This window comes from Solanum verrucosum, unplaced genomic scaffold (assembly GCF_900185275.1).
Source record: "Solanum verrucosum unplaced genomic scaffold, falcon-dt-bn FXZP01000251.1, whole genome shotgun sequence".
NCBI classification, from domain to species: domain Eukaryota; kingdom Viridiplantae; phylum Streptophyta; class Magnoliopsida; order Solanales; family Solanaceae; genus Solanum; species Solanum verrucosum.
In genome coordinates this window covers 631,889-655,901 of record NW_026020453.1, presented here as the reverse complement: position 1 = coordinate 655,901, position 24,013 = coordinate 631,889, and the positions used below count along the sequence as shown (strand labels likewise).

General features: G+C 36.3%; 2 protein-coding genes across 2 annotated transcripts; one reads left to right on the top strand and one right to left on the bottom strand.

Moving 5' to 3' along the window:
• Nucleotides 1-11,565: 11,565 nt before the first annotated feature.
• On the top strand, nucleotides 11,566-13,893 carry LOC125808647 (protein PSK SIMULATOR 1-like). The gene is made up of 3 exons (XM_049488318.1): nucleotides 11,566-11,771; nucleotides 11,957-12,026; nucleotides 13,473-13,893. Exons 1-3 carry the CDS (start codon nucleotides 11,583-11,585, stop codon nucleotides 13,589-13,591), a joined length of 378 nt encoding a protein of 125 aa, XP_049344275.1. The 5' UTR covers nucleotides 11,566-11,582; the 3' UTR covers nucleotides 13,592-13,893.
• Nucleotides 13,894-22,847: 8,954 nt separating this feature from the next.
• Nucleotides 22,848-23,776, bottom strand: LOC125808630 (putative F-box protein At1g67623). Its single transcript, XM_049488305.1, has 3 exons — nucleotides 23,664-23,776; nucleotides 23,394-23,553; nucleotides 22,848-23,273 (listed from the first exon to the last, which is right to left on the bottom strand). The coding sequence occupies exons 1-3, from the start codon at nucleotides 23,774-23,776 to the stop codon at nucleotides 22,848-22,850; spliced, it is 699 nt and encodes a 232-aa protein (XP_049344262.1).
• Nucleotides 23,777-24,013: the final 237 nt, after the last annotated feature.

The window sequence follows — 24,013 nt, the reverse complement described above, 5'->3', positions numbered from 1 at the left end:
ATATATATATATATATATATATTATATTTATTTTCTGACGTGTCACTAAAAAATGATGTGGATTCCATGTGTATTTGGTTGTATTTACACGCACCTTGATCAAGTGAAAAAAGGGTTTAAAATATTGTGTTTTATTGAGTTTAAATGTTCAGTTAACAAAGTCGTAAGTAGAAGGGTCCAGTTTACAATCCGACTCAAGTATAAGGCCTATCAGACCATTTTGACTAATATAAATAGCACGTTTGGTCCGTGCAAAGCATGTGTCAGTTATGTTAGGGTAAAATCAGCAGAGATACCCAATTGTGAGTCTCTTCCTCTAGATTTCTCTGATTTGATGGCATAACAACTAAATCAGCCCTTCTCTGCGATTGGTATTATTTGGACGTAGTCTTGGAGTTTTCTTCTCAAGGTAAAATTTTGTTGTTATAACTATAAATCGTTTTGTGTAATGTTTGATTTTACCCGATATTGTGTTTTTCCAAATTCTGAATTTGAATTGTATGTTTCCATCTCGTTTTTTTTGTTTGTTGATGTCGTGCTCTTGAGTATGTTAGTGGGAAGCTTATGTATTAGAGCTTTTGCAGGGGCGGGGGTACAATTTTTTTTTAAAAAATATGCAGGATGCGGGGGGTACGCTGGTTGGGGTCTGGTGAGGAAGTGAATAAAGGTGGTGCTATATGTCTGCCCAGGTTATTTAATTTCCGATCAAATGATTTCTGTTTGTTGGAGCTCAGCATTTTCCGTAATGTGAATTTGTTAATTGGTAACACTTTTTGTTATTGAATTTGCAAGGTTACATTCTTGTTCATGCCTTACTACTGTAAAATTAGCCTCAAACCAAATTGTTGTTTCTAATAATGAATGAATCACAATATGATTTGAAACTTATATAGGCCAAAGTTATTTTTGATTCTGACCAAGAGTGTTATTGTAATCAAAATGTTTATCTTATTACATATGTTCTACCTGTGTTTACCTATTGAATATCAACAAAAGTTTCTTAATTTTACATTTATATCTTCAACTGTATGTCTATCATGAAGAATTGATGCTGTTAGAAGCAGAAATCGTTTGAGGTTTATGCGGGGCAGGTTCATCCGAGGTGGAGTAGGGCGGGGCAAAGTCTTGGCGGATTTATGCAGATCTTCCCCGCACCACCCCATTTGCCATCCCTGCTGCTAGATTTTTGAAATATGTTTATACAATATATATGGAGGATCCATTATGATTCACCAGTTCAATAATATATCGTCTATCGTGAGAGATCTGCCTTGTAATAAATTAGTAAATATTGGGAGTTTATTATGCAGCCACAAAACACATTTGTGTTAAAAGAAAGGACTCCAAATTTCCCTCAGTACTGCTCATCACTCATCAAACCTGCTGGTCTGTTGGTTTGGCTCTTTTCAACTGCTGTTCATATTAAAAAACACATTCTTAGAGTGTTCTTCTCATCAAGGTAAGGTTTTATTTTTGTACATGTATTAATGAATTTGGTTCTATGGTGCATCTTATATCTTTGTTGTTCTCTTTTTCTTCTTTGAGCGTTGTTGTTGTTGGTATAACTAACTAATCGAGTATTCAGGGAGGTTCACGGTTCACGTATGAGTATTATTTATCTGCTTAGTAGTTTCCATTAAACTTTTTTCCGAAGGAGTTTTTTCTATAACTTAAGCAAGGTGAGTGGTCCTTCTAAAAAGTTAAATTTGGACGGGCAGCTGAACCATTTTTTTAATAAAACAAAATCAAATCCACATTACAAAATACAAAATGGAATCACAACTTTCCAAAAAAGAAATCTAAAGAGTCTAAAACTAAAACTGGGTAAGTGGACATGGAAGCTCGCTGGAGCTCCTCAATCTGCTGGAACCCATGTCTTTGTACATGTGTGCCTTTATTTTTGTGTATCATAGCTCAAGGGCATTCTAATCAGCCACTGTCATACGATCAACTATCTTGGTAGATTGTACGAGATAATGGTGTTAATGTGCTAATTTTCTTTCTCGTTTTAGCTAGTACCATATAGCAGAATTCTAAGGTCCTCTCCGAGTACTATGATCTTGATGCCAATAGAGTCTATCTCGAGGATTATTCAATGGTTAAAATTTCTCAAACATTTGCTCCCACTCTCTCAGAAGTAGTTGACAATAAGATGTGGTAAATACATTTCAGCTAGATCTCTTATCTGGACTCTATGAATTTTGTGTCATAGCCAGATGTTGTTAGTTACATGTTTCTGGTGTCCAGGTGCGTACGTACTTCCATATGTTAAAAACATTCAATAGAATGAGCAAAGCTAGTACCACACAAAGAAACTCTTTTCGGTATATAAAGCTTAATGCAATAACCCCTATGTCGTCCTTCATCCTGGTTCTCTTCTTTGAATAGTCCTGATTCTAAGATTTGGGGGACTTGGACTTGTCAAGATTTTGTTTCTCCTTCCTGCACTAGGCTGGTCGGAGATGGAGTTTAAATTGAATTTCACCTGTTAAATTAAAAACCATGTTAACTTCTGTGAATTTTTTCAAATTCCACCATATTGAGTCCAATCACCCCATAGAATACCAAAATGTCAAAAATGAAGATAAATATATAACTTTTGAATAAATGTGCTGGTCAATATATTTGTACTACAACAGTCATCGGATGAAGATTTGTGCTTTAACAATCTGATACATGAGTAACCAAAAAATATTAAGAGTTTATTTACGAGTTAGTGTGTACATGGAGTCAGCTTTTGACAATTTTGTCATATTATTCTAACTAAAGATGCTCCCAACTGAATAAACTCTCTTCTGAGTATTGAACTGTAGCTACGCTTGCAAACATTATTCTGATTGCTTCACTAAGGTTAATATAGTACTACATGGGATATTTAATTGAGATACGGAATCTGATTTGTTTTCTTAAGAAATGTCGAGCTTAAATATAATATGATCTTATGTGACTTCTAGTTTGATCCGTAAACATTGTGTGTGACTGTCAATTTCATATGAACTATAAATGCATTTTTTGGCCTACTTGAGTTACTTCAAACTATTTGAGGCAGGTTTTGATATAATTTGAATCATATGTGAGTTCTTAGAGAATGTTTTGGTTATGACATGTGAAATAGGGTTGTATGTTATCACCTAGAGCCATATGTTGAATACTAATGCTAACTTGCATCACCTATGTGCCATGAATCAAGTGTGGGATAAGCTCGGTTAACTATGTGAACATAGACATAAACAAATATGTTTGCTGCTAGTTGGAATGTGAACTGAGTGCCTTCATTTAAGTGCTCGGTGATGCTGACGCTCAATTGTTATGTCTCTTGTGACAGCTTTTGTGAAATGAATCTAATATGTGGTGTTTCAAAGTTGTTGATTGTGGCATTGTGAAGTGCTCCTAAAAGGCTTATCAACTCCTCCATCTCCCAGTCTTGTATGTTTCTTCTGAGGTTGGGGTTCGTTGAGTTTCCATCCCTGTGTTGGTGTATTTTAGCGCCTGGTGAATTTGTAATCTGGAATATCTCAGGGTAGGCAACCTCTAGAAGGGTGTTACCTGACCACTTATCTCTACAGAAACAGATGTGTTGGCAATCCCCCACAGCCAGGTCTTTGTGTTGTGAGAACATCTCTCATAGCTTGCTTATGCTTTTCCAGCTGCCAACCCTATATGGTTCAGTTGAGACTTTAGAGAACCAGTGACTCGGTGCTCCATGTTTGTCAATAATGACTTCCTTTCATAGGCACTGATCCAGCTGAGTGTATCTCCATAGCCACTTCATTAGTATCCCCAAGAAAGTTCACCTACATTTCTTCAATAATTCAAAAGAATAGAGCTCCTGCCACAATTTAAGCTGAAACTCCAAGGACCAGAGGGAAGCTTGTAAATTTAGGCTCCTATCCTAGTTCAGCACGAGTCGAGGAATTAATGACTACTGTAGCATGATCATCGAAACCAATTGCTAAAGGATTTCGAAAGAAGTCAGTTACTAGTAAAACCCTCTTAACTTTTTTTCAAACTTCCCACTTTTATTGACCAAGTCCAACCTAACCTAATCTGATTTTGCTGGGTTTATTTCTTAAGAGGATGCATCTCTTTGCTTTGGTGATTTGTCCTATTGTCAAATGATTTCTAGTTTGATATTCATGTGTTGGCCTGTTGTTCAGATGACTTAGTTGCAGAAGTGTACTCTTAATGTTTGAACGTAAAAGGCACCCTAGACCTGTACACAGTTTCTTCAAACTCTTGATTGTTAACTTAGCACCATGTTATTGTGTTGGTGATTGAGCAAATTATATTTTATCTTTATTACATTCTTACCTGCCTTCTGTTTGTCGGATTCTTTTGTCCTTTGTATGCTACAATTTGTTATTTCCTGTGAAGTTTATATCTGATGGACTTTTAATTTATATATGGATATGTTGTGATTGTTGTGTTTGGAAATGGAGTGCTAACTTTTCTGCTTAATCTCATTCTTATCAGTTAAATCAAAGTCAATTTTGGATGCATGACCTTTTGCATCTCCTCTCTTGATTAGTTGAGCATAAGATTATACTGAACTTTTAGCTTGTAATTCTTTTCACTTATAGTTTGTGGGCTGGGAAAGTAGTTTCTTCACTCTCGTTCAGCTTATTCTAGCTCAGTATGGTCATAAAGTTTAGGTTGTAACTTGATCATGAGCGAATCTGTTGATGTTTCCCCATTGTAAAGGTTAGAATGTCTTTCTGTTTTCTGTAGTACCACTGCAGTCAATAAAAGCATTGATATATACACAGTGAATATGTCATTTTGTGAATGACATTCCACTCATTCGTAAAGAAGAAGCATGTAATCTTGTTGTGGTCTTTAATGTATATATATTCAAAGAAACTCCATTAGTGTGAAATTAGAAATTTTGTGAAGAGAGTGTAGAAGTTTTTTCCGATTGTGTTAAGGGCGAGTAAAATTAAATATACATTTATAATATCAAATATTTAACCTGTGTATGCTACCTAATTTTTCAACAAAGGGTGTACACCGGACTATCCTTCACCTAAGGTGGCTCCGCCAATGAGTACTAATTAAATCATGATTTAAATACCTCCTAGACCCAAATCCTCAAATAAAATACGCCATCCTCCTGTTTTTTTTTCCACTTCTTGACAACCAATAAAAAAAATGCTAATTTTATTATATTACTTTGACTTATTATAAGTTATCTCACTCATTGAAAAGTAAATTGAAAATGATTAGTACTAGTACTTTATAATAAGAGTAAAATAGATATAAAACAATAAAATATTTTTTGGTTTTTAAACTTGACAAATAAATATGAAATTCTGTTGCTATGATGACTATTTGGTTTATGATTTTTAGCTTTGATATTGTCTTCAAGTTGATTGCACAACTCCAATTCATTTAAAAGCTTTGTTTTTTTGTGAGGGATGATATTATGCAATTATATCACAGTAAAATGAACCATTTTATTATAAAGTTTTGCAATTTGCATAAGAGTGAGATGTACCATTTATCTATGAGTGAAATGAACCATAACTCCGTCATCTTTCTAACTTTTGGTTCTTTGACACTTGATCATCTTATCCTCTTTAACTTTTAATATTGCTGCAGCTAGCTGCTCTATCTTGTTCTGGTTGAATAACTTTGATAAAAACTACTAGCAAATAGCCAAATATGATTGACACATGCTGTTTGGGGGTTAAACGTGTTTTTATATTTTTGGCTGCTAGGGGTGGCTTTTTCATTCCCTCTTTAATGAATGCTCTTTCAAGTTATTCTTGATGGGGTTACAGCTAACTCAGTTATAACTCCTCTTTTCCGGAAACTTGTTTTATACCTGGTGACTTCTTTTATGAACTGTCCAGCTGCTCCTAGGCATGACCTCCTGTCCACACAAAAGGGTTGCACCATTGCTACATACACCCAGTCAGCAACTCCAAAGGAGTGTTGAGGTTTATTGACTTTTGTCTTTGATTAGTAATTGTCCCGGCCAAAAGCCAATCAAGTGAATATAGTGCAGTTTAAGTAAATGTTTTATTCTTTGTTCCGGGTTAAAGATTTCTTAGAGGATGGATCTCTTTGCATTGGTGATTTGCCCTATTGTCAGATGATTTCTAGTTTGATATTTATGTGTTGACCTCTTGTTCAGATAACTTGGTTGCAAAAGTATATTCAATGTTTGAACATAAAAGACATCCTGAATGTGTTGGCAGTTTCTTTGAACTCTTGATTGTTAATGTAGCACCATGTTATTGTGTTGGTGATTGGACGAATTGTATTCAACCTTTATCACATTTTTACTTGCCTTGTGTTTGTCATATTCTTTTTTGTCCTTTGTACGCTACAGTTTGTTATTTCCTGTCAAGTAAAACATCTGATGGACTTTTAGTTATATCTGGATATGTTGTGATTGATGTGTTTGGAAATGGAGTGCTTACTTTTCTGCTTAATCTCATTCTTATCAGTTAAATCAATGTCAATTTTGGATGCATGACCTTTTGCATCCCCTCACTTGAATAGTTGAGCATAAGATTTTACTGAACTTTTAGCTTGTAATTCTTTTCACTTACGGCTTGTTTGGTGTGAGGGATAAGCATAAATAGTCCTGGGATAAAAAAATAGTCCTGGGATAAAATTTAGATGTCTTGTTTGGTTGACATGTTTGGGATAACTTATCCCACCATTTATAGCATAGTGATGGGATAAGTTATCCCATATACATGGTGGGTTAAGTTATCCCAGGATAACTAACCCCAGGATAGTTTATCCTGGGATAATTAGTTCCCAACCAAACGACCCCTTATAGTTTGTGGGTTGGGAAAGTAGTTGCTTCACTCTCGTTCAGCTAATTCTAGCTTAGTATGGCCATAAAGTTTAGGTTGTAACTTGATCATGAGCGAATCTGTTGATGTTTCCCCATTGTAAGGCTGACGCCCTACACATCATGGAAAGATCGTGCTTTTTATCTATAGTTATTAGCATCCTATGAAGTATGGAAATAATGACTCTTCTTTCCGGCACTTTCAGATTGATAATCTTGCTGCAACAAGGCAGGCTTAGGATGTTTAGGTCTCTCTTAGCTTGGAGGTGTATGGTAGATGTTCACCATATATAGTTGTATACTTTTTTTTTTGAGATAAGGGCAACTGTATAGTTGTATACTTTTTTTTGACCATTGTATAAACATACTGAGAGAGAGAGTGTAATGTGGTTGTTTATTTTAGCAGCACATTTTAAGCTTGTCTGCTAACCTTCTGGCAAATTGATGACGAAGCTGAAAGGACAGCTCTAATCTTATTTTGTGTAACAACAATACTCGATGTAATCCCACAAGTGAGGTCTGGGAGGGTAGTGTGTATACAGACCTTACCCCGTTCCGATATACCCTCAGCTCAAATGAATTAGATAAGTTGTTCTTGAGCAATGAGCATCATGCATAGGCAAAAGGGAACGAAGAGGCAAAGCCCCCATCTTCCACATATCTTGCTCATCCGACTATCATGAATCACCAAACCTGCATTCCGGCATCCAAGTCATAAACTTTATTCTTCTAAAGTCCTCTAGTCATGCCATTTCCCTAACAAGTAAATATCATCTCACCTGACCAGTTAAACCCACCCATCCACTTAAGAAAGACAAAAAAACCAAGAAGTCGGACCTTGTTTCGTGTTCATTGACGTGGTCCACCTTGTCTATTATGCTTAATTATGTACAGAAGAGGATATATACTTCAGATTATGAAGCCTTTTGCATCAACTTTGAGTTTCTTGTAGCTGAAAGGAGGTGGATTTGGAAAGGCACTCAAATAGAGACAAAGGGATCAACATTGTCCTTTATATTTGAGTTAAGACTGGGGTCTGAGATATCACTAGAGAAATAAACTCAAAGAATTCAAACAAAGTGCTATTTCAAATCATTTAGCTTTTATAAGTATACATATATGAGGTATCACAAAACATAAACCAAATGGCATTGAAACTTTTAGTAATTAGTATAATGATGCAATCCTAATCCGCTCATCCCCACAAGCTAGGATTCATTTTTAGAATCAAATATTTGAGCCATTTCGAACACATTTTGGAGAAAAAGCTCAAAGAGGTAATAAATCTCTACATACCTCAATACTCTTCCCAAATTTAATTTCAACATCCCAAAGCCACTAACGATAAATCCAATTTGTATCAAGAGTAGTTCATTTAAACTCAACATAGTCTATTTAGGGCTTAAACTTTGACTACCAAGCCCAAAATAAAACTGAAGGTGCTTAATCACCCTATTAAATCCATCTATCCTTGGCATTCAATAGTCTATTGGAGTCATTTATAACCCAACATGTATTTAAATAGACATGGAAAGCAGATGTAGTGTGTCTCCGGGAAACAAAGCTAACGGGGGATATTACAAAGATACTGAAGGAAGTTTGGACAGACCAGTTGCGCAAGATACTCATTTATTTGTGGAGGACTAAGTGGGTAAGGCCAGAGAACATAAAAGGAGGATTGCTAAACTGTTGAAGCAACGATGACAATGCAACCAAAAAGGAAGGAAGATGGAAGATTGTCCCTGCATGCATTTTGTGGACAATGTAGAAAGAAAGGAATAGGAGATGTTTTGAAGACAAGCAGAGCAACTTGCTGGAGTTTAAAATGAATTGCTTAGCTCTGTTTTATTTTTGGTGTAAACAAAAATTAATAGCTCAAACAGAAGATATTTTTGACATTTTAGACTATTCAAGGAACAACAGATTGATGCTCAAGTTGTAAGTTGTAATACTTTTGAAGGGGGACTACATATTTTGATGTAGTATACCTGTGGATATATAGATTAATTGTTGCCATTCTAAAAAAAAATAGACAAGGTCACTACTTAGTGTCTTCCCCAATAACCAACATTAATGGCAACCTAGGGTTTCATTTAATACCTTTATCCTACCACTTTCTACACGTATAAATAGCATTTAAACACTTACTTTGTATTCATTAAATAAGTTTCAAGTGGTAGCAATTACCTTTGGTTGCAAAACCTACTCAATTTCCCTTTTGAGTTCTTGAATTATTGAATGGTATTAGCGTTCATCTACTTTATTTAACACAAAATATGGTGACAATCTCACCTTGGATATCCTAAGTGAAACCTTCCCTCTAGTTCTCCTAACACATAGCCAAATATTGAAATTTGAAAATGGCAAAAAACTCATGATCTAGGGTATATATAGAGACTGAGCCTCTTGCAGTTGGACTCGGATGTGAGCCCATCGCCGAGTCTTTTCCTTTGGCTATCAGGGTTTTTTCCGGTGCAAACTTATCGGGTGAAGCTTGTCCTGGCTTAGCTTCTCTTTCAACGAGCGTGTCTTAGAGCATAAAACCACTGTGTCTTGCCTCAATCTCCCTCCCAAGCCTTGTCATGGCTCTTTGGGAACCTACTTGGGAGTGGAGCCTTGTTCCATTTTCCAACTTCGACGATTTTAGCCATTTATGCTATGTTCATACACTTTCCACACACGTGTAAATATTTGCATACCTTTCCACGGTATTATTCTCATTCATGGGTCTAGTTAGAGACCTCCAAACAAACTTAAAAGCATTATGAAATTATTCAGGATCAGGCATCAACGTTATCAAAGGTGAAAAGCGCCGAAAAGCTCCAAGGTCTGTTGGGGATTTAAGCGCAAATAAAGTGTGAGATTTAACAAAAAGGCACAAAGGGAAAAAATACAAATATATATGTTTAGTCTAAGCCTAATAATTATATACATGAATAACAAATATATGACCAAAGAAATTGATTTTTTTTGATAAAGTGAAATTTCAATTGTTTAGTGTCTTCTCTTCAAAAAGGGCTTGTTGGCAAGGAAAGTATGTCTTAAAACCTTGAGGATGACACTGAAGCGCACATAAAGCGAGCCGAAGCACTCAACATATTTTGAGCCTCTCTTCAGGGCTTAAGCGCGCCTTTGACAAAACTGTTTAGAATGCTACCCAAAAGAAGACTTTATAGAACTTTTTCCGTATTTTTCCCTTGGCAATGAGGGAAAGGTGTAGAATGGACTATAGGTGATAGTAAAGCAATTAGCTTGCAGTAGTTGTGTTAACTGGTTTAATTTGTTGTTTTCTGTTCAATCATAGCGTAGAAGGTTTGGTGGTGACAACCAGGGAAATCTCAACCAGGTGTAGGGAGTTTGTATGAGTCCGGAGCCAAAAAGGCAAGAAAATTAGCCAAAGATTCTAAAAGGGCAACAAAATTGAGTTGATAACCAAAATGGCAACATTTAAACGGTCTAACAAACACCGTCTAAATTAGGGAAAAGGAGTAAGGTGCGAAATACGATGCGCCTTATAAGGCGCAAGGCTCCTGCGCCTCTTTCCTTTTTTTTCTTTTTTTTAGTTCATGTTTAATGTTTTGTTTTTAGTTAGTTTTTTCTCTTTTTTTTTTGTTTTTACTTTTAATTTTTGTTTTTTATTTTGAAGTTGTTCCTATTTATTTTGCATGTGATTTTTATTTTTATTTTAGTAAATTATTCAAAATAAAAAACAAAAATTCAAAGGAAAAACAAAAAAGATAAAATTTATTGTAAGATTTTAAAATAAATAGCAAGATTTTGATATTTTTCAAACTTGAATTAATAAAATCTTACCTAAAAATCGGATAATTTGCTAAAAAAAATATAAAAATCACATACAAAATAAATAGGAACAACTTCAAAATAAAAAACAAAAATTAAAAGGAAAAACTGAAGAAAGAAAAGAAAAAACTTAACCTAACTAAAAACAAAACATTACAACATAAACTAAAAAAAAAAGGGAAAGGAAAGAGGTGCAGGAGCCTTGCGCCTTGTAAGGTTGCGCAGCCATGCGCCTTGCAAGGCGCATCGTACTTTGCGCCTTGCAAGGCGCATCGTATTTCGCGCCTTGCTCCTTTTTTCGTAATTTAAACGGTGTTTGTTAGACCGTCTAAATGTTGCCCTTTTGGTTCCCCACTCAATTTTGTTGCCCTTTTGGAATGTTTGGCTAATTTTCTTGCCCTTTTGGCTCCGGACTCGAGTTTGTACTGATCCGCTATGTTGCTTGGACTCTCCAAAAATGGTGTTGCACCCGTTTCCGGACTTCCAAAAGTGCAGTACTTTTGGAGGATTCAACATGCATCCGGCAACATTTTTGAAAAGTCCGAGAAACATAGCTAATCAATTCATTCTTTTTCATGTATTTGGCTGTAGATGCTTACATACTCCTTATTCCGTATACTTTCAGGTTTAGTGAACCATAGTTTTCGATCCTTCTGTTTTTAGTTTTTTTTACAATAATGAATAAACTGACATGGTTTTAGACGTAGACTTCATGAGTAATGACTAATGAGTAGTTTTAAAGCTTACCCCCTTTCAGAATCTTTTCCTTTTCTGACCACCCATTTAATATTAGGAACTATTTTCTCTGGGTGATATAAATCTGGTTATGAGGATGAGAGCTCATTACTTGATTGCTTTAATGATACTCCTTAATCACTGTTTACTTTGTGCTTCACAAAATTAATTTTTTTTCATGCAACTACCTAAGAAAATGATTTAACACATGTTGATTAATTTAAGTGACAGATCAAGAATGATGTTAGGTTTTATAGAGACTAGCATCTGTGAGTTTTTTCTCCGTTGTTGTTGTATGTTTTTGATCTTTTTCTTTTTCGTTTGTGTAGGAGATACCATTGCAATTTTAAGGGCAGAGTTGAAAAGTCAAAGGAAACATGTCAAAAATTTAAAAAAGAAATCCCTCTGGTCCAAGATATTAGAAGAGGTAGCAAGTCAGTGCTGCTTTATAAATCTCTTTAATTCTTGAATTTAAATAATCGTAATTTGATTACTATTTCTTAGTGGACCCGTTAATGATACATATTCTTAGCATGATAAGGTTAGACTGTTCTAGATTTATTAATCAAATTTCTTTGAATATTATACCAACTGGTTTACTCGTTACTGAAGGTAACAGAGAAGCTTGTGGACATTGTGCATTTCCTTCATTTGGAAATCCATGCTGCATTTGGCTGTGCTGGTATGCATTTGAACCTTCAATTTAACTTCTCTTATGGTGATTTTTTACTGTCATGTAGGGGCTGGTTGGAGGAGTGATTGTTCTTAATTTGATATTTCTGTTACTTTCTTAACTAATGCTTCCATTCAAGTTATTGTTCTGTATCTTCAGAGATCCTTCCTTTTTTTTTATTGAACTTTTATGTTGAATTGTTTAAAAAACATGAAAAAACTAGCCCACCAACCATTCAATTTTCCATGACTATTGCATGGAGAGTCTATACTCTAACTTGCAACACTCACAGGAAAGACAACGTTAAGTCGAGTTACAGTGAGGTAGTTTAACTTACCAACCAACCAACCACCTATATCTTGCAGGATCACTAAGGAGCTACCCCTATCTTTGTAGAAGGTTAACATTTGGATCCATAGGAGTGTCGATAGGTCTATAACCTGTCATTCCTGTCTCCTAAGTATATCTAGAACATGTCATTCCTGTCTCCTCAAGTATCTCTAGAGCATACTTCCGTTGTGAAATCGTAATACCTGATATAGAATAAGCGACCTCAATACCAAGAAAATATTGTAATTCCTTAGATCATTAATCTGAAAGTGCTAATAGAGATTCTGCTTCAATTTGGTGATACAATCTTGTTCATTGCATGTGATGACTATATTGGCAACATAAACCACCAAGTAAATGCAAAAATTCGGGTCAGAATGCTGGTATAAGACAAAATGGTCAGCTTTATTGTAAGTTATTCCAAACTCCTGAATAACTATGCAAAACTTACTACACCAGGCTCGAGGAAACTGTTTCAGACCATAGAGTCACCGCAAACTTCATAAATATTTGTCTAATCTTGACTTTGATGTAACATCCTCTTAACTTATTCTTGTGAATTCAGTTTCATTGTAAGTTATGCCAAACTTCTGATCACTATGCCAGGCTCGAGGAAACTCTTTCAGATCGTAGAGTGACCTGACCGTAAACTTACCAAATATTTGTCTAATCTTGACTTTATTGTAACATCCTATCAAGCTGTCTGTTGAAAACAAATGGTTTCCTGTTGTTGAAGCATGTCTAGTGGTCAGGGGAGATTCCTTGATCTTGGATGAATTTTTGAGTAATCTGCTACTAGTTATTCGAACAACAGAACTAGAGTTCGCAGATTATGCTTATTGCTCAATACTTGTCTATGATGTTACAGTTAATCTGATTGTACAACTCATGGCTGTTTCAATGGTCCCATTTGAAATGGTATGTTTGGAATCATTTTGGGGGACAGAAACTCATGAGAGACACTTGCGAACTTCTTTTGTTGAATCATCATCATCTTAAATTTCTGTTTTGATTTTGCACAATGTATCAAATTAATTGTAATCTTGACTAGACTGCACATGGTTTAGTGACTAGACTGGAAAGTTTGTGGTTTCATGATTACCATAGTGTTGCTGATCCTTGCAGATGGAGAGAAATCTATGAAAAACAACAACCAGAGGTTGGGATCTGCTGGTCTTGCATTGCATTATGCGAATATCATCACTCAGATTGATACACTTGTAGCATCTCATGCTTGTTTTTAAAAAATCAACTATCATCTTCAGTAGTCTTGCTCCAAGTATTTTTCCCTTACTTCCATCTAACCCACTTTTGGTCTCTATTAGTAGTGTGATGTTGTGGAGTATGGGACGAAATTTCTTTTCTTTCTCCAGTAAGCTAAAACACCTTTTTGGTGATCATATCAACAATCCTCATCCTTTATGTTTGTGTGCTCTCATTTAATCATCATCTTTGATCCCAAATTATATGCTCTAAATTGTTCTTCAAAGACTCCCCCAAAATATGTGGAACTCATCAATTCGCTATTGAATTTGTGAATTTCAAACCTTTGCTTGAGGCTGCTGCTAAGCTCTAATCTTTGCAGACATACTAATGTGCAATTGAGCCTTTTTTTTTAAAAAAAAAAAACCATTAGTGATCCATTTTAAAATTGCCTCTTAACTTTACTCGAACTCCTTCAGTTTGTAACCTAGTTGCTTTTTCATCTTTATTCTGTTGTAACACTTTGGGACATGTACAAATGCACTTATTTCACTTGCTCGAGCCTCATTTTGATTCCTTTGATGATAAGAGGTGGACCCATGTGGAAGGGTGGGGGTGCTCGTGCACCTGTTAGCTTTGAAAAAATTATGTATATATATGTATATATACCTAGCGAAATAGTATATATATTTAATTTGCATACTAACATGCAAAAGAAGGCTCATGGCATGTTGGTTGCATCCTACTTCCCTTACCTGTGACCCTGGATCGAATCTCAACTCTCACTTTTAATTGTTTTTTAAAAAATAAATTAAATGGCTTATAATAGCCATGGAAAACAGTATTCGCAAATGGGAGAGTTGAGAATCGAACCTGCAACAGTTCCTGAAGTTTCTCTTCGAAGTATATACTCCTAAAAACTCTGTGGAAGTTTATACAAAAGATTTTTAGGATAATAACAGAACAAAGTATTTGGTTTGTGGAGCTGATGAAGACATATAGCTGATTAGCTGACAACAAGAGCTAGTTTTATTTAAAATTGAAGAGGAACACTATGGTGATGGAGTAATGTATGGGTGGTCCAACTAGGTGATCGTTCTTGGACTTGACTATCCACTTTTGTTGAAGAGAATTAGGAGAAGATGAGTGATGGAGCACTCTTGGGAAGATATGAATCTTTGAACCGACTCGTAAAGATACTCTTTGGTATGGTCACTTTTTACGATACAAATGGGGACTCCTAATGGATTGTAGTTTTCAATAGTTTGTTAGTATGTAAAACAACTTGGAAGATATTTTCATTGGGAATATTCCAGTGCAGTTGGAGTAATCGTCAATCATTGTAATACAGTAATGAGCTTAGACTAGAACTTACAGGCATGGTCCAATGTAATCATGGTGGACAGGTTCTAAAAGGGATGGGAATTTACTACTGTCTTGTTTTGGGAAGAAGCACATTTTTGTTTTTCAAATTGATATGAGTCATAAACTAGTGTTGTTATGGAGGAAAATCAGAAATTATATGTCGAAGTTAAGAGAATGAGGATGACCAGTTGTAATGCAGTGAAATTAGCCATCTGGCAGATAGTAAATGTTTCTTGACTTGCATCCCCCATGCAATTGTTTGTCCTGTAACATGATCCTACAAGGAATTGAGTAAGTCCGCTGATAATAATAAAGCTAAATGGGCATTCAGAAACTTGTAGGACGTAGTTAAGAGTCAGAGATGGAGTAATGAGAACTTGACCATGGTTTTGGTGCCAAAAGTAGGATAATTATGGGTGAGAAAAAAATATCGAATATAAGAGAATAAATATATACTACTTGCCATGTGCTGATATTCTTATATCAAAAATCCATGCCCTAGAGACGGAATGTTTGAGGAACATCTCTGAGTTGCGGGTATGTGTGAAAGAGATACAGATGAATCCTTAAGTGAGTTATATTTCAAGAATTCGTCATGTTTGTCACTAGTTCCACTGTTGACTGAAGTACGAAATCCTGAAGGTGCTTTCTGATTTTTGGCTTTCCATTGCCATTTATGATAAGAAAAGAAGAACTGGTCATTAATTGACATTTTAAAATCATAGCCACATTAACTAATTGTTGAATAAGAACTGTCTATGCTTGATTCTTCTACCAGAAACACATTATGCCTCAACATCTATCTTTGGATTTGGGAAGTGATAGGCAACGGGTTTCGTTTTTTCAGCATGCTAGTGTCAAACTTAATGTTCTCTCACATTTCCGACCTTGTTACCAGATAGATGTGTGATAATCTCTTTTTGATACAAAAATTATTTCTTGGTTGTACTGCAGGCCAGAGATCTCATTTTGAGGTTGATGGAAGAGAGAGATTCCATTCTTCGACAAAATGCCAACCGAGACCTGGTATCTGATGTTTCTTTTTTTTTTCTTTGGATTAATAGACGGTTCTCTATATATATTAAACATAGTTAGGCATCATTACAAAATACAGGGTTCAGACAGACTCTGGAGTGCCGGGATTGGTATAGATAACTGGGATGGATCTTTTAAAAGGAGTTCCTAATATGTGTAACTGAAAAGCATCGTAGGCTTGTATATGGTGGACAATATGGAAAGAGAAGAATTCTAGATGTTTTGAAAATAAGAGCAACTCTATCCAACAGTTGAAGGTGAATTGTATTTTGCTCTTTAGTTTTTGGTGTAGACAGTCTCACTCTGTAGAAACTGTGGAAATTCTAGATGTATTAAGCTCCCTATAGAAGACTAGAATAGCTCCAGTTTCTTAAGAGTCTTTTGATGTAAATATGGTGCAAGTACAACCAATGTACTGAATGATCTTAACATTGATAGAAATACACAAAGTTACCAATTTCAAAAAAAAAAAAGCATCGTAGGCGAACAAGGAGGAACTATCAACAAAAATATGTTACCAAAAAGTTTTTTCTTTGCTCGTTCCTTTGCTAGTTAATCCGTGACGATGTTCTGTTCTTTGTAGCAGTGAGTCAGCTGAGGTGCTTGTAGCATCACCGTCAATAACCTGCATTCATCCATAATAGTAGAGTAAGTGTCATTATTTTTAAGGAGTAGATTAATTACCTCTAAGGAGTCAGTGTTGATCTTTCGTGGCATGTAGTTATTTTTCACAGTGATCCTCAATCAGTAGAGCAAGGCACAAAGTTCAGTCATGTTGTTAGTAGCTTTTGGAACACCTTTGATGAATCCAAGAACCCAGTATCTGCTGCTATCGATAAAATCCCTCCCATACCTCCAACTTCTAGATTACCTAATGAAGAACCGTCCATGTTAAGCTTATAGTGGTTCCTTCTACCTTTTTCCCAACTAACCGCAATGGGCATATCACTAGTCTGGCTATTTGTTCACAAATGGAATTCCATAGCCCTTGGGCTGACATTTTTATAAGGGAAAATGATTTTTATTATTTATGAAAACTATTGTGGGACTACACTGGGTTTGTTGTTGTTGTGGTATTGTCATTTCCAGTGAGCCAAACGTTCCAAAGACAAAAAGGTAACAGGTCTTTCCAGGTTATGAACCCATTAACAGTCCTGCTGCTATTAATGATATTCCAAGTGAACCCGAGAGGCCTGGTCTTTGAAGCAATGATCATGGGAGGCATATATGTTAATGCTACTAGCATCCGTATCATTCCAGAAGGAGACTGCGCTAGTGCGACAGTCAAAGAAAATGTGTCTTCCCTGTGTTTCTGCATTACTGGTCAATGGTTTTTAAGTAAATTGATGTTTCCTTTTTCTGTCTGCTAGTTTACAAGTTCCAGATAATTTGATGTGCATGGTAGCTTGAAGGTCATTAATCCCCAGTTATAGCAGTAAACAGGTCCGTTAGAGGTGGTAACTGTTAGAGACTAGAACTTGACCAAGTTGATTTTAAGAAACTTTATTGTGCAATCAGCAGAAAATAGTTCATAGACTACTTAGTTTTAGTGTGATGACCATAGGCTGGTGATTTGGCCTAAGCTGGGAACTTCATAGCAAACTTTGGCCTTTATCTGGATTTTCTTGCAACAACTGTTTGAATTTAGTAGGTGTGCACAAAGAAAAATTTCCATCTGTTGTTTTGACATTTTGGCTAAGATGATTTTATCATTTGATTCTGTTTGAAACCATTGTCCAGGAGCTTCTTAGGCATGGATGTCACGAACGTCGTACTGGAGTTCGACTTTTGTACATCTTGCTTGGCTGGTATTCTTTTGGGGTTCATTGTCAGAAACGTTTGATGACCTCACAGCTCTGAGATTATACTCTCTTTCTGGTTTCTGTGGGCAGGTGTGCGGGGTGATTTGAATACTTTCTAGGAGAACTTTTGTACATCTTTTTGAGTCTGAATTGCTTGCTAATTCTAAAGTATATTAGTTGAATATTTTCAGTGTCTTGGGATGATAGAACTATAGTTGTGGTCCTAGCTTTGCTTTTACGAGGTAAATTTTATTTTATAAGAAGTTGTACTGTGAGACTGAAAATTGTAGACCTGCTTACAACATGAACCACTGTCCAGTGATCAGCAGGGAGGAGCAACAAGATGATTTACAGAAACCTTTTGAAGAAGATGAGGTCCTGAAAGGGCTCAAGGCATGTGCTATAGACAAGGCACTAAGTCCGGATGGGTATCGATTTCTTCGTGAAGTGTTGGGAGATTTTAAAGGAGGATGTGATGGCTACTATCCAGAACTTCCATTCTCAGGAAGTTTTTGAAAAGAGCCTTAATGCAACTTACATTGCACTCATTCCAAAGAAGAATGGAGCCAAAGAATTGAGAGATTTTAGACCAATCAGTCTCATTGGAAGTGTCTACAAGCTAATTTCCAAAATTCTTATAGAATGGCTAAAGAAGGTGATGCCAAAGCTGGTCGACACTCAACAAATGGCCTTTCTGAAAAGAAGACGGATCACTGATGTTGTTCTCATTGCAAATGAATGTCTTGACTCAAGAGTGAAGGCATATGACCATGTTAACTGGGAGTATTTGCTTGGAATTCTACATAGTATGGGTTTCGGGAGGAAGTGGATTAGATGGATAAGGTTTTGCACTAGCACTGTCAAGTTCTCAATACTGGTTCTCCTGAAGGTTTCTTTCCGGCAAGCAGAGGCTTGAGACAAGTTGGTCCACTCTCACCTTTCTTATTTTTGCTAGTCATGGAAGGCCTGAACAGTATGATTAAAACAGCGCATAGGAATGATTGGATAAGGGGTTTTAATGTGGTCAAAGAGGTGAATACTAGATTGGAAATCATCCATCTGCAATATGTAGATGACACTTAGATTTTTTGTGATGCAGAAGACAGCCAACTAAAAATTTTGAGTTTAGTTCTCATACTATTTGAGTCAGTATCAGGGTTGGACACTAATTGGAGAAAGAGACATCTTTCCAATCAATGATGTGCCCAAGATACAAAATCTGGTGGATATTTTGGGTGGACAAATAGGACAGTTACCAGCAACATACTTGGGTATGCCTTTGGGTGCCAAAAGCAAATCCAAAAGATATGGAATGGAGTAGTGGAAAGATGTGAGTAAAGATTGTCTAGGTGGGAGTCTCAATATTTATCAAGAGGTGGTAGATTAGTGCTGATCAACTCAGTTTTGGATGTATTACCAACTTACTTGATGTCAGTTTTTCCCCTTCCTGCAAAGGTGGAAGAAAGAACTGATGCTCTGAGAAGTAACTTTTTGTGGCACGATGAGAAGCAATATAAAGGTTTCCACCAAGTCAAATGGAAGATATTGCTACTTTCCAAGAAGCAGGGAGGACCATCAAAAATCTTAGGAAGGAGAACATAAGTCTTCTCATGAAGTGGTTATGAAGATTTCTTTTAGAAGGACAATCTTTGTGGGGTAGGGTAATCCAAGCCAAATATGGAAAGGAAGGACCCTGGAAGACTAAGGAAGTGACATCCACATATGGAACCAGTTTGAAAAGGGTAGTAAATAAATTGGTGAACACTCATCAAATGACCTTTATTAAAGGAAGACAGATCATGGGCGCTGCTCTTATAGCCAATGAATGTGTGGATACTAGATTGAGAGGGGAGGTGCCAGGCATTATGTGCAAGCTAGATATAGAGAAGGCTTATGATCACGTGAACTGGGATTTTTTGCTAAACATTCTCAGACAGATGGGATTCGGTGAAAGGTGGTTGAAATGGATTGGCTTTTGTATTAAAACTGTTAGGTTCTCCATACTATATCAGGATGATACTAATTGTTTTTGAAGCCATTTCTGGTTTAAGCGTTAACTGGAGGAAAAGTAACCTCTTTCCTATTAAAGAAGTGGTGCAGATGGAGGAACTAGCTGGTATCTTTGGGTGTAAGGTAGACAAATTACCAACAGTCTATCTAGGCATGCCATTAGGCAACAAACACAAAGAATTGATTATCTGGGATAGGATTTTGGAAAAGACGGAAAAGAAGTTGGCAAATTGGAAGACGCAATACTTGTCCCTTGGAGGGAGGGTCACTTTGATAAATGCAGTTCTGGACTCGCTTCCCACATAGGTGATGTCCCTATTCCCTATTCCAATAAGTGTGGTCAAGAAGTTGGACCGACTAAGAAGAAATTTTCTTTGGTTTGGGAACAAGAAGGGAAAGGGGTATCATTTGGTAGAATGGAAGACTGCACAATTACACAAGGAGGCTGGTGGTTTAGGAGTCAGGAATCTGAAACTGCCGAATGATTGCTTGCTCATGAAATGGTTATGGAGATTAAATGGAAATGATCATGCTCTATGGAAGGAGGTAATCCTGAATAAGTATGGTCAGACAGAGCAATGGTGTACCAATGCAGTATCAACCACCTATGAAACATCGGTATGGAGATCTATAAGGAATCTTTGGCCTAGACTAGTAAAGAATTCATGTTATGAGGTGGGTGCTGGGAACAAAATACTATTTTGGAAGGACCTATGGATTGGACAAGAAGTTTTAATGCAAGTTTTCCCTGATCTGACCAGTATATGCACTAACCTTGAGGTTACAGTGGCTGATAGCTGGTCCCCACAGGGATGGAACTTCTTCTTCAGGAGGCATCTTAATGACCGGGAAGTAGGCAGGTTTGTGGAGCTATTGCAGATGATTGATGGTTTTGAAGGCACTACTGTAGAGGATGACACTTTTAGATGGAAACATGATAAGGATGGCAAGTTCTCTGTAGGTAGAATTTATAGGAAAGAGGTATCCTGGATGCCTGAAAACAAAATAGGCCCTTGGAAGCATGTATGGAAAAGTATGGCTCCTACTAAGGTCAAGTGCTTTGCTTGGTTAGTAATCAGGAAAGCTTGCCTCACTCATGAGATCCTGCAGAAAAAGGGATTGCCAATTGTGTCCAGATGCATGTTATGTAGTGACGCTAGAGAGACAAATAATCATTTGTTCCTCCATTGTAAAGTCACATCTCAGCTTTGACTATGTTCCTCAGTTTAACAGAGACAAAATGGTCAATGCCAGAGCACACAACAGACTTGTTAAGTTGCTGGATTAGGAGAGGGGGAAGCAAGACACAGAAGAAGTGGTGGAGAATAATCCCACACTGTATCTGGTGGACTATCTGGAGGGAGAGGAATGGAAGAAACTTTGAAGATAGATTCAACAACATTCAGAAAATCAAAGAGAGTTGCATAGCAACTTTCTACTTTTGGTGTAAAGAACATTGTATAGAAAATGCTGAACAATTAGTAGATCTTTTAGGATTACTGTAATTAGTTTCTCGTTCTAGTTTGTTACTACCTTTTTGGAGGTCTCCAGCACACCTTAATGCTGAGGAATACAACATTACCAGTTTCAAAAAAAAAAAAACATATGGAACCAGTTTGTGGAGATCAATTAGAAACTTATGGCATGGCTTCTATGCAAAGACATAATGTAATGTGAACAATGGGAGGAAGATCAGGTTTTGGGAAGATAACTAGTTAGGGAATGAAAGTCTCAAACGCTTGTTCCCAGATATTCATCACATGAACCAACAAGAAGAGTCGACTCTTTATGAAGTTTGGTCCGAACATGGATGGAACCTTACCTATAGAAGATTGATGCAAGACTGGGAGGTGGAGAGATTGGCTGAATTTTATGGAACACTTGATCAGTTCTTAGGATTCAAGGAAGGAGAAGACACTCTTACATGGAATTGTCATAACAAAGGATTATTCATTGTTAGTTCTGCATATAGAAATATGAATTAGATGGGATCTCAAGTTAACTTTCTGCCTTGGAAGCTTATATGAAAGGTTAAAATACCATATAAAGTGGTAGGTTTTACTTGGTTGGTAGTGAAAGAGGTTGTACAAGAGAATCTTATGAAGAGGGGAATACAGATGTGCCCAAGATGTTTTTATGAGCAGGTATGTGCCCAAGATGTTTTTATGAGCAGGTTGCAGAGACAATTAACCATCTGTTCTTACATTGTAAAGTGGTTGGCCAGCTGTGGAATTTGTTTACTAGCTTCAGAGATATAAGTTAGACTATTCCAGAGAGAACAGGACAGACTCTAGAAAGTTGGAATATGGAGGGCAGTGCACAAACAAGAGTGGATGGAAAATTGTCTCAGTAGTTATTTGGTGGACCATATGGAAAGAAAGGAATTCTAGGAGTTTTGATAACAAGAGCTGCCCTTTGCACAAGATTAAGATGAACTGCATTATCACTTTTTGTTATTGGTGTAGTTCAGAGTATATAGATGACCATGTGGCTATTGTAGACACTCTAGGGTCCTTATAAAGATGAAGGAGGATCTAGGATAGTTTTCTTTTTTCTTTATCTTTTGTTTATGCCAGACACACAAGTGTGGAGGGAGGATATGCTGTAAAATTTTGGATACCAGCTTTGAGCTGATGATTGATATGCAAATGTTACCCTTTATAAAAAAAAAAAAAGAAGAAGAAAGAATACCACATTGAGCTGTAGCCTGTATTGAACTATCATGTAGGTGTTTTTTGTTTCGAAGCATGACTACCAAACGAGTTTTGACTGAAAAAAAGTTCCGCCTGCTAAAGACAGGTAATGCTAATAGGATAGAATTGTATCTGTTTATGTGGATCCAAAGAGCATAATACTCAAATCAGAATGATTACTGTTAGTATTTCCAGAAAACATTTGTATTGATGTAGAAAGCTGCATCCAAAAGATATAGTTATTGATTGAGTAATTGAGGTTGATCCAAAGTTTTGTTTCCCAGAGATGGTTTATTTCACTACTAAAACTAAATTATGCACAAAGTTTAGAGTCGCAATAATACAAGAGTAGAAAAGTAAGGAAAAGGGGAAAAGGGGATAAAGTCATGTAGCTAATACACGTCAACTTTAGGTAAAACACTGATGATATGATCAATTTCTACATCACAGCTACAAGCATCACAATGAACATCCATATCTTCGTCTTCATCTTCACTGTCATGTGGCCAACCATTCCTGTGAATGCGTTGATGCTGAATTGTGCAACGATTGGGTCTTTGTCCCAACACTAAAGGATTTTTCACCCAAATTTGTGTCAAGATTTCGATTAACTTCTTTCGACACTCCCTTGTTATCTTCCTTAGTTGCTTTGTATTTTTCATGTTGCCAATCAACTTTACTCCTTTTTGCTTAAACTCATCCCCCATAAAGACCATAATTATGCCAATTACATAGAATGCTCCAATGTGACCTCCTTTTGCTGCTCTCTTCAGAAATTCACTTGCAAGTTCTGGCATATCATCTTTAAAGAAATCCATCTGAAAATAGTAAGCACATTGAAGAGTCCATTAGTATCAATCTCAATTCAAAAAATCATCATTGAAAATTTATCTTTAAATATTTGTCAGACATAAAGTGTACATAAAATTAATTCTTACCACGCCCTTTCTATATAAAGCTTCTGTATTCCGCATTCTCTGCATAACTCCAAGAATGAAGCGACTTTGTTTATCTTCTCTTGCTTTTCCTTCTCCCACGAAGGTTCTATCGAAAACTCTGCCAACGTTGCATTCTGATATACGTATCGTTCCTTTGCAACTTCATGAAAAACCTTGCAACTAAAATATCGATCGGTTAGAAAAAAACAACAAAAATTGCTCATCGTAGAAAGATTTATAGAATTATGAGATACATAAATAAATATATACCTTAGCTTAGCATTGATATAATTCTGAAAAGAAGTAGAAGCAACCCTTGCAACAATTTCAGTAAGTAACTCATTAGGAAGTGATTCAATGGCAGAAGAAAAATTCTCTTTCATTATGAGTTTGTTATTTCTTGTTCCTCTGATCTTCGTTATTTTTTTTTGAATGACGGCTAATCACCATTTTAATTTGCTAATTGGGATCAACAATGAAGGGAGTAATTACTGCAAGCAACTAATGCAATTGAGTTATGTCTAACTTATCTATATTTATAGTTGAGTTTATGTTTCTTTAAGTTTTTCTACTTTGAATGGGATTTGGATTTTTTTTTAAATACTAAACCAAAAAAGGAA